At 36.9% G+C, this 12,630-nt stretch overlaps 1 protein-coding gene across 1 annotated transcript in view; it reads right to left on the minus strand.

Moving 5' to 3' along the window:
- DPYD (dihydropyrimidine dehydrogenase) overlaps positions 1-12,630 on the minus strand; it is an 808,008-nt gene that overhangs the window by 11,911 nt on the left and 783,467 nt on the right. Inside the window, exon 21 of the mRNA XM_007169549.2 lies at positions 11,575-11,718. Coding sequence (XP_007169611.1) covers positions 11,575-11,718 — 144 coding nt within the window. The remainder of the gene's footprint in view (positions 1-11,574; positions 11,719-12,630) is intronic.

The raw sequence follows: 12,630 nt of genomic DNA on the forward strand, positions 1-12,630 counted from the left end.
ATGAAAACATCACTAGTGCCCCTAAACCATTCATTTTCCTACCCAGAAATTCAAAGACGTTAGAGATACATTCCTGGCTTCATAAAGAGAATGAGAATTCATTCTCATATATATCAACAGAAGTGGGAAGCATTCGGGGAACTTTATAAGTCTTGGCAGACTCTCAAATCTCTGTTATATGCTGCCTGGGACTAAAGCACGTTTCCCATTTAGCAGGGCCAAATGTGCACACTGTCACTTCAGTTCTCTTCAGCCAGGAGATAAAACGGCTTCCTATTCGGTTTCTTTTCTCTAGCACAGGTGAACCTGTGGAATGTGTTAGGAGCTTCTTCTGAAGGTCCTGGTTCATCTTTTAGAAGGAGACCTTTACATCTATTGCTGGAGGTCAGTTGTCTTTTTCTTACTTTATCTCATTCTTCCCCTTCCCCTTCAGCACTGATTTTGACTACCCTCCTCTTCCTCAGAAGCTTTTTCTTTCACAAAAGCGACGGCTCCGCAATATGGCAATATGTATGGTAAATGTTGTGTCACTATGAAATGGAAATCCAGATGTAGGATTGATGAAGAGGAAATTGACTGGATGCCAGGCTGACTCTAGGGCCCCAGACTATTCCCTGCGGTGGGACTGACAGCCTCTGAGACCATTTTTTGGCTTCCAAGGATGCAAGGAAAAGCTGGATACCATGTTGGCTAGCGAAGACTTCTGGTTCTCAAGGACCCCCTAGTCACAGTGTAACACTGGGAGTAACCACTCTTGACGCTCTAGCTGAAATCCTTAGATGTTTAATCAGTATATCCCCTTGCCCTTTTACATCATGTTAAGACTGAGCAAGAAAACTGGATTATTTTCCTCATTACTGCCTCTCAGTTTGGTCCTTTCTAGGAAATCCTATTGAACAAAAGAATGAGTTTTGTATTGGATTTAAGGTCCCATGGCTGCATTTATTCCAAGCATGTATTAACACTATGCTTTGCAAACATACTCATATGCTTGAAATGCCACCTTCCTTTTTTTTTCCTTTCATGAGAGACAGAAGAAGATAGTGATTAAGGCCCAAGTTTTAGAGCCAGATTTTGGAATCAAGTCTTGGTTTTCATGTCTTCCTAGCTGTGTGACCTTAGACAAGTTATTTAACCTCTCTGTTTATTAATTACTTAATCAGTAAAATAGGGAAAATATGGATACCTGATAGGGTTATGGTGAGGATTAAATGAGTTAATTCACAAGCACGCAGAACAGTGCCTGAAACCTCATAAGTACTCAATAAATATTAGCTTTTATTATTAATTCTCTGCTTAATTAACACTAATTTATTAAACTCCATGTTAAATATCACCATCTCTGTGAAGCTTTGCACAATTACCCGAGGCGGAACTAATCCCTTTCACTCCTCTGTGTTCCCAGAGCATTTTGTACATATTTGATTGAACTGTAAATAATTTTTAACATGTGTCTTTCTCCCTTGTTAGACTATGAGCTCCGTAAGGATAGATATCTTTCTTTTTAAAATTCATGTTGTATTCCCAGTTTCCCGGATTGCAGCGAGTGCATAATAAATATATGTTAGCACTACATCTCCACCAAGATCAGGAAAATCCTGGTGCCTTGAACCATGCCTTGTTAGTCTCTGGACGTAGACCCAGTCCTTAGCACACTGCTAAGGTCACATAGCAAATACTCAATAAATACTTACTGAATGACTGATATTGAAACTGCCTACTTCTGAAGCAGCAGACCATTAAGTCTTATCTGAGGCATTTGAAAGAAAAGAAGAACAAAAGATGAGATCTACTGAGCATGGCTTGCTTAGAAATAATATTGTCACACTCATAACCAGAGAAGATGGGGGTAGATTAGAAATTTGAATGCATGACTGAAAAACTTGTTCAGACAAGAGGGGCTTAGTTAACTTTGTGGGACACTGGGGCCCTTTCTATAGCAGATGGGGAATAATATACTGTGCTAGCTGAGAGGATAAACAAAGCAGTGACACGGAGTTTAAACTATTGAACAGAGGAATCTATAAAGAGGCCAGCAGCGAGGAGGGAAGAAACACGCTAAAATAAACAGATAGGTGGACAGGGAAAATATTGAGCATGAAAACAGATAACCCAGGCCCTCAGGAAAAAGGGAAGATGGAGAAATGGTATGTGGAGAACAGAAGAAAGACTGTCGGGAAAACATAAAAGTAATGATGAAGCAGCAGAGGGAAGTACGGGTAAGTGTGGTACGATAAAACAACAAAAGCACAAGAAGAAATGTCTGATTCACATGCAGAGAGAAAATGACTCTTAAAGGGAACGTGGCTGTTAATTTCAATGGGGACTGAACAACCACACGGCCGCATCATCCAGATGGAGTCTAAAATAATGGGCAAGGGGGCAAGGGGCTCGTACGAAAATGACAACAACCGTGGCGCCTTACATTTGAATAGAACTATGCCTCGTGCAATACTTTCACACACATCATTTCATTTAGAACAATGGAGTTGAGGTCTTCTGACATTATCTAGTATTTATTCTCCTTCCTGCCCATCTCCCACCTAGATTGTTACAATAACCTTCTAACCAGTCTTCCTGCTTCTGTCCTTGCCCATCTAGGATCTACTATCAACACCGCAGCCAGAATGAGCCTCTGAAAAATTTTGTCAGATCACATCATTCTTCCTTTTAAAAAGCCTCAATAGTTTCCTGCCAAGGACTTTCCTACTTCGGGGTCTTTGCATTTTCTGTTCCTTCTGAACGGAACGTTCTCCCCCCGATATTTATCTATATTGATCACTCTCTTACTCTTTGAAGTGTTTACTCATATGCCATTTAACCAGGCAGGCATCTCCTGATGAACCTCTCCAGCAATTACTTTTCTCCTAATCCTGCTGTATCTTCTCCACAGCACTGTGACCATCTGACATAGTATGTACCCACTCGTTCATTTGTTTATTGTCTGTTCTCCTTACTAAAATGTAGACACCATGAAAGCTGGGCTTTTGTTTTGTTCACTACTGAATCGCTAGTGACTAGAGCAGTGCTGGAACATAGTGGGTGGACAATAATAGTTGTTGGATGAATGACAAAATGGATGTATGGGTGAATAAGACAATTATTGCCAACTGGAAATTGGAATCTCAGTGGTTACACGTGAAAGACAAAATGAAACAATACCAGATGTCCTTGCCAAGATGAGCAGTGCTTTCTGACCTGTGGGCCACTTCCTCATTCTTTTTTTTTTTTTTTTAATTTTTTTATAGCTACTTTATTTATTTATTTATTTATTTTTGGCTGTGTTGGGTCTTCGGTTCGTGCGAGGGCTTTCTCTGGTTACGGCAAGTGGGGGCCACTCTTCATCGCGGTGCGCGGGCCTTTCACTATGGCGGCCCCCCCCGCTGCGGGGCACAGGCTCCAGACGCGCAGGCTCAGTAGTTGTGGCTCACGGGCCCAACTGCTCCGTGGCATGTGGGATCTTCCCAGACCAGGGCTCGAACCCGTGTCCCCTGCATTGGCAGGCAGATTCTCAACCACTGCGCCACCAGGGAAGCCCCACTTCCTCATTCTTAAGACTTCCTCTTTTTTTTTTCTCCACGCCATCATTTCCTTCTGGTTATTCTCTTATTTTTTTGATCGCTTGTTCCCATTTGCTTCCCCAGAACTTCCTACTCCCTCAGAGGGTATTAAGGTTAAGCAAGAAATGAAGAAAATATACGTGAAGCTTCTGTCTTGTGTCTGGCACCCCGCAGGCAGTCAGCATGTCAGTTCTGTTTTCTTTATATCATCCAGCACAGGTGCAAAATTAGCTTGAGTTCACTAATTTCAATATGCTCAAATCTAAAGTTTTCACCCCACATTAAACAACTCATCAAACCTAAAACACCAAGAACAAAACCCTGATTCATTATCTTTCATTTTTCTGTCTCTCAGTTAGTGGGACTATCAAAAATCTAATCATCTTAGTCTCCTTATTTTCAACTCCTTACTGTCCCTTATACCTCAGTATATAATGAGAATCATCAAATTTTAGAGGAAGAATTATCAAGACTTCATCAATGTAACCTCTGCTTCTGTTTCCATAACCATGGCCACTCACCAAATCTAGGACCACATTATGAATCACTGGGAACATCCCTTTTTCCACTTACCCTTCTAATCACTACCCAGTCTACAGGGTTCCTTAAACGCCAGTTCCTCAGAGAGGCCTTCCTCATCTCCTTCAATCTAAATTAGGTCTTGCTATGAAAGAGACTCCATACATCCTGTATTTTTCTTTATAATTTGTATTACAAATATAGCTTTATATTATTAGTGTGATTCTTTGTTTTAATACCTGTTTCTTTCTCTATTCTGTATGCTTCATGAGGACAGAGGCTGTGTCTGTTTTATTTTTTGTACTATAGATGCTCAATTCCTAGCACACTGCTTGTCTCATGGTAGGTATATGATAAAGATTTCGTGAAAAATATACGGACTTCTTCAGAACTTCCAACTTGGTTGACTTCCAGAGCTTTATGTATTCCTACTAACATTCTTGAGTTCACTTTACTGGACATATGGAAATGGAGGGTCACCCTAACGTGTTATCTCCTTCAAGCTGTCCATTCCTAACATCATAACTAATAGTAGGTAACATATACAGTATTTAGGATATGTTTGGTGCAGGCTAAAAGCACTTCACACACTACCTAATTTATAATCCCATGAGGCAGACTCTTTAATTATGTCCATCTTACAGATTAGTTAACTGAGGCGAGTTCATGTAGCTGCTAAATGGCAGTGGCATAATTTGAACCCAAGCAGCATAACAGAGTAGTTCCAGGCTTAATTCAGGAAATTCTTTTCCCATAAATGTAATCTGCTAAAATCTTATAAACCTTGCTACATATTTCAATGAAGGAAATAGCTTCTTAAGACTTTCTAGCAGTCACTTTCTTCAAACACGGGCTACTTACTAAAATGACACTGGTAAGCCCAAATTCAGTTTCATTAAATGCCTATGGCATTGCAGTAGGTAGAAAATCATATGTCACCTCTTATCCAAGATGACTTAATGTATTGTCTGGACTCCATTCCTTCCTTATTTGCCAAGGATATAGCTTCTTTAATCATGCCCTTTCTGGTAGCTTTAGCTATCCTTTCCGAGCGTATAAACACATGCAAGCTTAGAGTATCCTAACATATACAAACCAACCTTTCCCTCTACTACATTTCTTCTTGTCACTTTCCTTTTGATCTTTCTCAAGTTCAGGAAAGAGTATTCCATATGCCTTGTCCTTAATTTTGAAACCTTTATCCACTCTTCAATTTACCACCTGCTGGATTCTACTTTTCACCACTCCACTGAATCTGCTTAGGCCAAGATAAGCTAAAATATGAAGGTCTGATGTTTATGCTAAGGAGTTTACCTTAAGATCATGGTTAAGATGTGGGAATTTTAAGCAAAGGGTAAAACAATCAGATTTGCATTTAACAAAGAATACTTCATAATTGTTGGAGGATACATTAGATAAGAATGAGAAAAGAAGGTGGGAGGCCAGTTTGTAGAATATTTCAGAATTCCAGGAAAGAATGTGTAAAGAACTTCCCTAAGACCTTTGCAGTAGGGAAGAGCAGAAGAGGAAGAAGACATGACAGATAAAAATGGTGGACATTGGTGAATGTCCATGATCCCATTCATGAGTGAGATGAGTCATAGGATGAAATCTAGGCCGAATTTCAGGTTTCTGCTTAGGTAAGAGGGTAGATAGAGTGCTGTTCATTGAGACACAGGACTCAGGAGGAAGATCAGGCTTAGAAGGAATGATAATCAGTTTAGTTTGAAGTACGATGGCCTTTATGCACCTTGCTTAGACTATCCAGGTGGAGGTATCCAGAAGATAGTGGGTGACACAGGTTTGAAGCATAAAAAGAGGTAGAGATGCAATCCAAAAATGGGCAGAAGACCTAAATAGACATTTCTCCAAAGAAGATATACAGATTGCCAACAAACACATGAAAGGATGCTCAACATCATTAATCATTAGAGAAATGCAAATCAAAACTACAATGAGGTATCACCTCACACCAGTCAGAATGGCCATCATCAAAAAATCTACAAACAATAAATCCTGGAGAGGGTGTGGAGAAAAGGGAACCCCCTTGCACTGTTGGTGGGAATGTAAATTGATACGGCCGCTATGGAGAACAGTATGGAGGTTCCTTAGAAAACTAAAAATAGAACTACCATACGACCCAGCAATCCCACTACTGGGCATATACCCTGAGAAAATCATAATTCAAAAAGAGTCATGTACCACAATGTTCACTGCAGCTCTATTTACAATAGCCAGGACACGGAAGCAAGCTAAGTGTCCATCGACAGATGAATGGATAAAGAAGATGTGGCACATATGTACAATGGAATATTACTCAGCCATAAAAAGAAACGAAATTGAGTTATTTGTAGTGAGGTGGATGGACCTAGAGACTGTCATACAGAGTGAAGTAAGTCAGAAAGAGAAAAACAAATACCGTATGCTAACACATATATATGGAATCTAAAAAAAAAAAAAAAAGGTTCTGAATAACCTAGGGGCAGGACAGGTATAAAGACGCAGATGTAGAGAATGGACTTGAGGACACAGGGAAGGGGAAGGGGAAGCTGGGACGAAGTGAGACAGAGGCATGGACATATATACACTACCAAATGTAAAATAGATAGCTAGTGGGAAGCAGCTGCATAGCACAGGGAGATCAGCTTGGTGCTTTGTGACCACCTAGAGGGGTGGGATAGGGAGGGTGGGAGGGAGACGCAAGAGGGAGGAGATAAGGGGATATATGTATATGTATACCTGATTCACTTTGTTATAAAGCAGAAACTAACACACCATTGTAAAGCAATTATACTCCAATAAAGATGTTTAAAAAAAAAAAAGAGGTAAGGATAGAAGATAGTTGAGTCGATATATAGGAAAAGTTTAAATGAATCATAAACGGAAATGATATAGAAAGAAGGGAGCAGAGAGCGGAGTCCAGACACCATCATCATGTTCTCTCTCCACCCTTTTCTCTTATTGTACCCCAAACTGCACCTGCTTCTGTCATGTGAAGCTACATGCTGCTACCCAAACTCATCAATCTTCCCCTCAAGGTCCACCTTCTGCTACCTTTTCCATCTGGTTAATGTCGAGAAGAAAAAGGAACTATGTTGAACATATTTCAAAGTAAAGAATCAGCACTGTAGTAGAAGAAACATTTTTGTCTTCACAGAAATGTTAAAAGTAGTACTAAGGTCTTGGTTTCAAGTGAGGGGCTTATAGCCAAGAATTTTGGAGTTTGTCAGAAGTTTTTATTTGTAAAGTTTTTTGTTAAACTCTTCTTTATTAGACAAAGGTTTACTTAAGGTATGAAACTTTTTATAGAAATTGGCCATCCTTATTAGAACTTTGTCTAACCCATTTTTGATTCACTCTTGAAAAGTTTTGGCGAATTTTGAGACATTGGACATTTAAATGTAAAGTAAGTCATGCAATTTATGATACATTTTTTGTCATTGAATCATAACTTGAGAGATGGAAGGAGCCACTTTAAAATGCAAATATTGAGATCTTGGAATGATTGCTTGTTTGTGAAAAAAATTAAAGATATAGCCATATCTGATACTTTAGAGCAGAACAAATTTTAGATTAATTAAATAATCAAACGTAAATTCCAAAAGAACCAGATGGGGTGAATCCATATAATCTTAAGGTAGAAAAAGCTAAACTAAGCAAATAAAGAAAGGGAGAAAACACAAAACTAGCTTTTGCCAGATATGATTTCATAAAAGTAAAACTTCTGTATGTATATCTAAAAACACCATCATACAAATTATGAGGCAAATGGCAATATTTAAAAATTTTATTTTAAAAAATCTATAAAACAAAGATAAATACTACAACAGAAAACTGGTCAAAAGAAATAAGTAACAAATTCACAAAAGAAGAAATGGTCAAAAATATATTAAAAAATCATGCCAATCTTACTACTATTTAGACACTGGAAATTAAACAAAAAATACTTTTTTGACTATTATGTTTGTTAAAATTAAAAATAAATCTATTGTTGATGGATGTCTAAGAATATGAGTCCTCTCTTACATTTTTTGGCAGAATGTAAATTTGCATGTTCTTCCTGGAGAACAATTTGGCACTATGTATCAAAAGCCCTAAGATTTCACCTGCAATTTCTCTTGAGAAAACAATAAGAGATCTACACAAAGATTTTTGTACAACAATAGTTATAATAGCATTATTTGTAAAAAATTCTGGAAATAGCCTAAAAATTCAACAATAGGTTAATTTTTAGAAGTTAATAAGTTCATATTATGAAATATTATAAAACCATTAGAGTGATATATAAATAATTATGAGGTTTTTATATGGAAAATTTGAGTATTCTATATTTATTTTAATGTATTACATTTAGGTTTAGAAAAAGAACTAGAATTTTATAAATCTAAATTTTAATAGTGATTAAGTTGAGGTGGTAGGATTATGGGTAAATTTTAGATTAATCTTTGTGCTTTTAACAGAGACAAAACTAAACAAACAAATGAAACTACAGAAGGTCAGGAGGAGGAAGAAAAGCAGAAAGGAAAAGAGACTTCTTTGTCCAGTGGTCTCCTCTTACAGATCTCTCATTAGATATTTGCCCCAAATCAAGTGATTAGTAGCACAGTGGTGACAAAACCCATGTGTCACAATTCCCTTACTAAACGTTATTCTCCTTGTTCTATACTGACACTTTCATCTTCCATGAGCAATCTCTAGGTATATTTTGTATATTTTCTAGAATGGATCCAAACATTTTGGTCCCTATTATGAGCCAATCTTTTCAATCCTAAGCCAACAATTCTCAATTTCACCTCCATCCCCCACTCTACCACTGTTTACTATGTGACTTGATCAAATTATTTAATGTTTTTTAATTCCTCAATTTTCTTATCTTTAAAATGAATATAAAGATAGTACCTATCACAGATATTGTGAAGATTAAATGAGATCAAATATGTATAGCACTTGGAACAGTATTGGCATATTAGAGCTATTGGTTGCTACATACTTCCATTGATGCTTTCAGGAGATGAAATTTCTCTCCTACTCTGAAAAATCATACTGGAATATGAGTAAAAGTGAATTTATTAGAGGACAACTGCTCGAATTAAAAATACAATCATACACACACACAGAGCTCACTTTTGGTAACAACATCATGGCTCTAGAGATCAAGTGTCATCTAATACCACCACGAATATCTCTGGGACAGGGACAGATCTCTATCTTCCTTCTTTCTCTAAAACATAAGCTCTGCCCCACTCTATAGAAATATAAAGCCTTATAGAAAGCAAGATGAAATGAGCAGTCACTGTCATAGCAAATGTAATTCCTCATTTTCCAGAAATAGTTGCACCTATAACTGGTGAAAATTCCCCCTCTCTCTGCAGAAAAACCTCACCATTATCAGCTACCATTATGCTTTCTGACAGGACACACCATATTCCTAGAAATGACAACAGGTATTATAGAATGGGTATAGACATCCTGGGAAGAAAAACAAGGTAGTGGAAAATCCACTGGACATTGAGAAAAATCTACCATAGCAGCCCCTTAATATGTCAGCACTGTTATGGTCTTAGTGATGGGAAGATGGTGTCAATGGTGTCTTGAGGCTTATGTAATGTAATACCAGGGGTACTTCAATTTGGATCATCTCTGAAGTAACAATTTAGGAGAGGAATGTAAGCCTGTACTATTTCTAATAAGACTCCTCATCTCTCCTTGAGACTTTAAAAAATGTTTACTTACTTTCCTGACTTCCCATTTCTTTGGTTTATTTAATTCTGCTGAGTTTGATATTTTATTTGGATTAGTGATCGGCTAGCTTTAATTCAACTTCAGCAGGTTTTTTGTTTGTTCTGTTTTGGTTTTGCTTCTAGGTTATCAATATATTCCCTGACAGGATAGAAGCCTACAAAAGGCCGCAATGCTTTTATAATCACCTTGCTCTTCCTTTATTTCAAATATAAATAATATTTTTCTTTTGAATTTTGTATACATAAGGAAAAGATGGAGATCTTACATTTATTTCAAATTAATTAAGTAGGAAAAAACAAGTAGGGACAATTCCCACTTAACCCCACATCATATATTAGTTATAGCCAAAGGGTGGGGGGTATAAGAGCCAAAGGATCTCGCTTCTTCTTTACCTTCAGTGTCCAGTTCATCCTTCTAGTATCACACAAATAATTTAAAGGAAACAGCTCAAGAGACTCTTTGGGGCTATTATACTGCTGAAAGTCCCAAGTGTTCACTTTATTTGGAATTATGGCATTCACGTGCTGGTAGAATTTGTGTTCAGCCACTTCCATATTTCCTTTCAGAACTCTGAATAACTTAGCCCTCTCAACATCGTCTAAATTCCACTGTTTTTAGCATAGGACACATTTCTTCTTTCTCACAGATAGAGGGGATTTTTAAGGGTTCCAACTCCTGTTTGACTACTAAAGAGGAATTTCAAAGCGCTCCTAAGAGTAAGCTTTTCAGCTGATGCTTCAACCAGGAAATGGAGATAGTCACTAAATGGAGAAGAGTAAGTTTCAGTGACTGAAAACCACATTCCCTGATGGTGACTTCAGAGAGAATGTGGACCTGTAATACTCCTTTTTTTCTTTTTTTTTAAATTATGATTACTTTAAAATAATTCCATCTTGAGGGAGGTGGGCAGGAAGGAAGTAGGTGTGGCTATAAAAGGGCAAGCTGAGGGATCTTTGTGCTGATGGAACTCATATCTTGACTGTGGTGGTGGACACAGGAACCTACCCATGGGGTGAAATGACACAGAACTAAACACACGTGTGTGCTCACACATGCAAATGAGTAGAATTACAACTGGGGAAATCTGAATAAGATCAGTAGATTGTATCTGTGTCATTATCCTTGTTGTGATGCTGTATTACAGTTTTACAACATGCTACCATTGGGGAAACTGGGTAAAGAGTACATGAGACCTCTCTGTATTATTTCTTACACCTGTATGTGAATCTACATCTTTTTCAAAATAAGAAGTTAAAGAAGAAAAACAAGAAATATAATGCACACATAATTCCATCTTAATGATGATTTTTGATATTATCCAGAAAATAATTTCCTGAAACCCAAATTTGTACAGGCTTTCCCAAGGCTGAACCAGAGAAAGTCTGTCCAAAATGTAAGGTATCATGTTGATATTGATGGTGCATATTGATCATTTAGTTGTACTGTATGACTAAGATACCTCTTCGATTTAATTGTAGATTACAGTAATTTTTAAATGAGTGTAAGAAGACAAAGAATTCACTGTAATATTTTATGGCCTATTTAATACATCCAAAATTTGTATGAAACACATATTTGACAGTGTTCTAAAAAGTATAAAATATACAAATAAAAGAGGCTATCCTGTCACTGCAGACAGAATTTTTAAAGCTCAATATATTTTAAAAACAAAATCAGTGGTACATTTAAACAAGAAATAAACACAAAGTAAACAGTAAAATAGACATACTTACATATACAGTTTAATCTTTACCTTAATAGTGGGAATAGGCTTTTTGGGGATAAAATGGTTTCTCTCAAGTGGTGGAAAAGTTGCATTTTGTTCTTTCAGTCTAATCTTTTCCTCTGCTATGATTTTCTTGCGCTGCTCAAGATAAGGTCCAAAACTTGGCAGTTTCTAATAGGAAAACACACAAATAAGAAAGTATGTTAGCTCACCGAAGAGAAAAATGTGAGGATATAAACACAAATATTATAAACAAACAAATGTGTGTTTTGAGACTGTTTCACGTATACTGTAACAAGGTCTTCATTCATTCTTGGACACTATAGTCTTCTATGTATCAGAGTCCATTAATTATTAAAAAGAACACAATAGCACAACACCTTTACCAAATATGTATGTATTAGATATACAAATATTAATTGAAATACATTTCTAAACAGAATAAAATTCACAATGGTAAACCAAACCATTCACTTAAAACAATAGCTATTAGTTAAACCATTTGTTTAGTTCATATAGACAGAAGGTGAAACCTATTGATGCTTTTTTTCCTCTTCATCAGGTTTTTAGCACAATATAGACACAGCCTGGTCTCTGACAAATGCTTTTGTCAATAGCAAAGGTACTTTGCCAAAGTTCAAATCTGTATCTCTGTTTTATTGTGTTCAAATTCTCACTACATCTCTTTAAAGATTGTAACTAATGTTGATTGCAGTTTACTGGAATAGCTGAAAAACAAAATGGTAAAAATATTGATTTCTCTGCACAGAAAATAAAGTTTATTTTGCATGAAAGAGGCAAAAATAGAAATGAAAAGCAGAGGAAATATCACAGTGCTTAAACAAACTCCCTCAGTATTCAAAATCACATTATGGAGCTTTAAATCTCAAGGTTATTCAATTGTACTTTACAAAGTTCATTTAGAAAGATACCTGGGTGTCATGGAAAAATGCTAAGTGGTTTCACGTTAACACGAGTATGCCCTCACACTATTCATTATCCTACAATTATTTCCTCTTCACTTTGTCCTTCTCTTCTAGAACCTTTGATCTTCACTTTTACTGACATATACTGCTGGTGATA

Source organism: Balaenoptera acutorostrata, chromosome 1 (assembly GCF_949987535.1).
Source record: "Balaenoptera acutorostrata chromosome 1, mBalAcu1.1, whole genome shotgun sequence".
NCBI lineage: Eukaryota > Metazoa > Chordata > Mammalia > Artiodactyla > Balaenopteridae > Balaenoptera > Balaenoptera acutorostrata.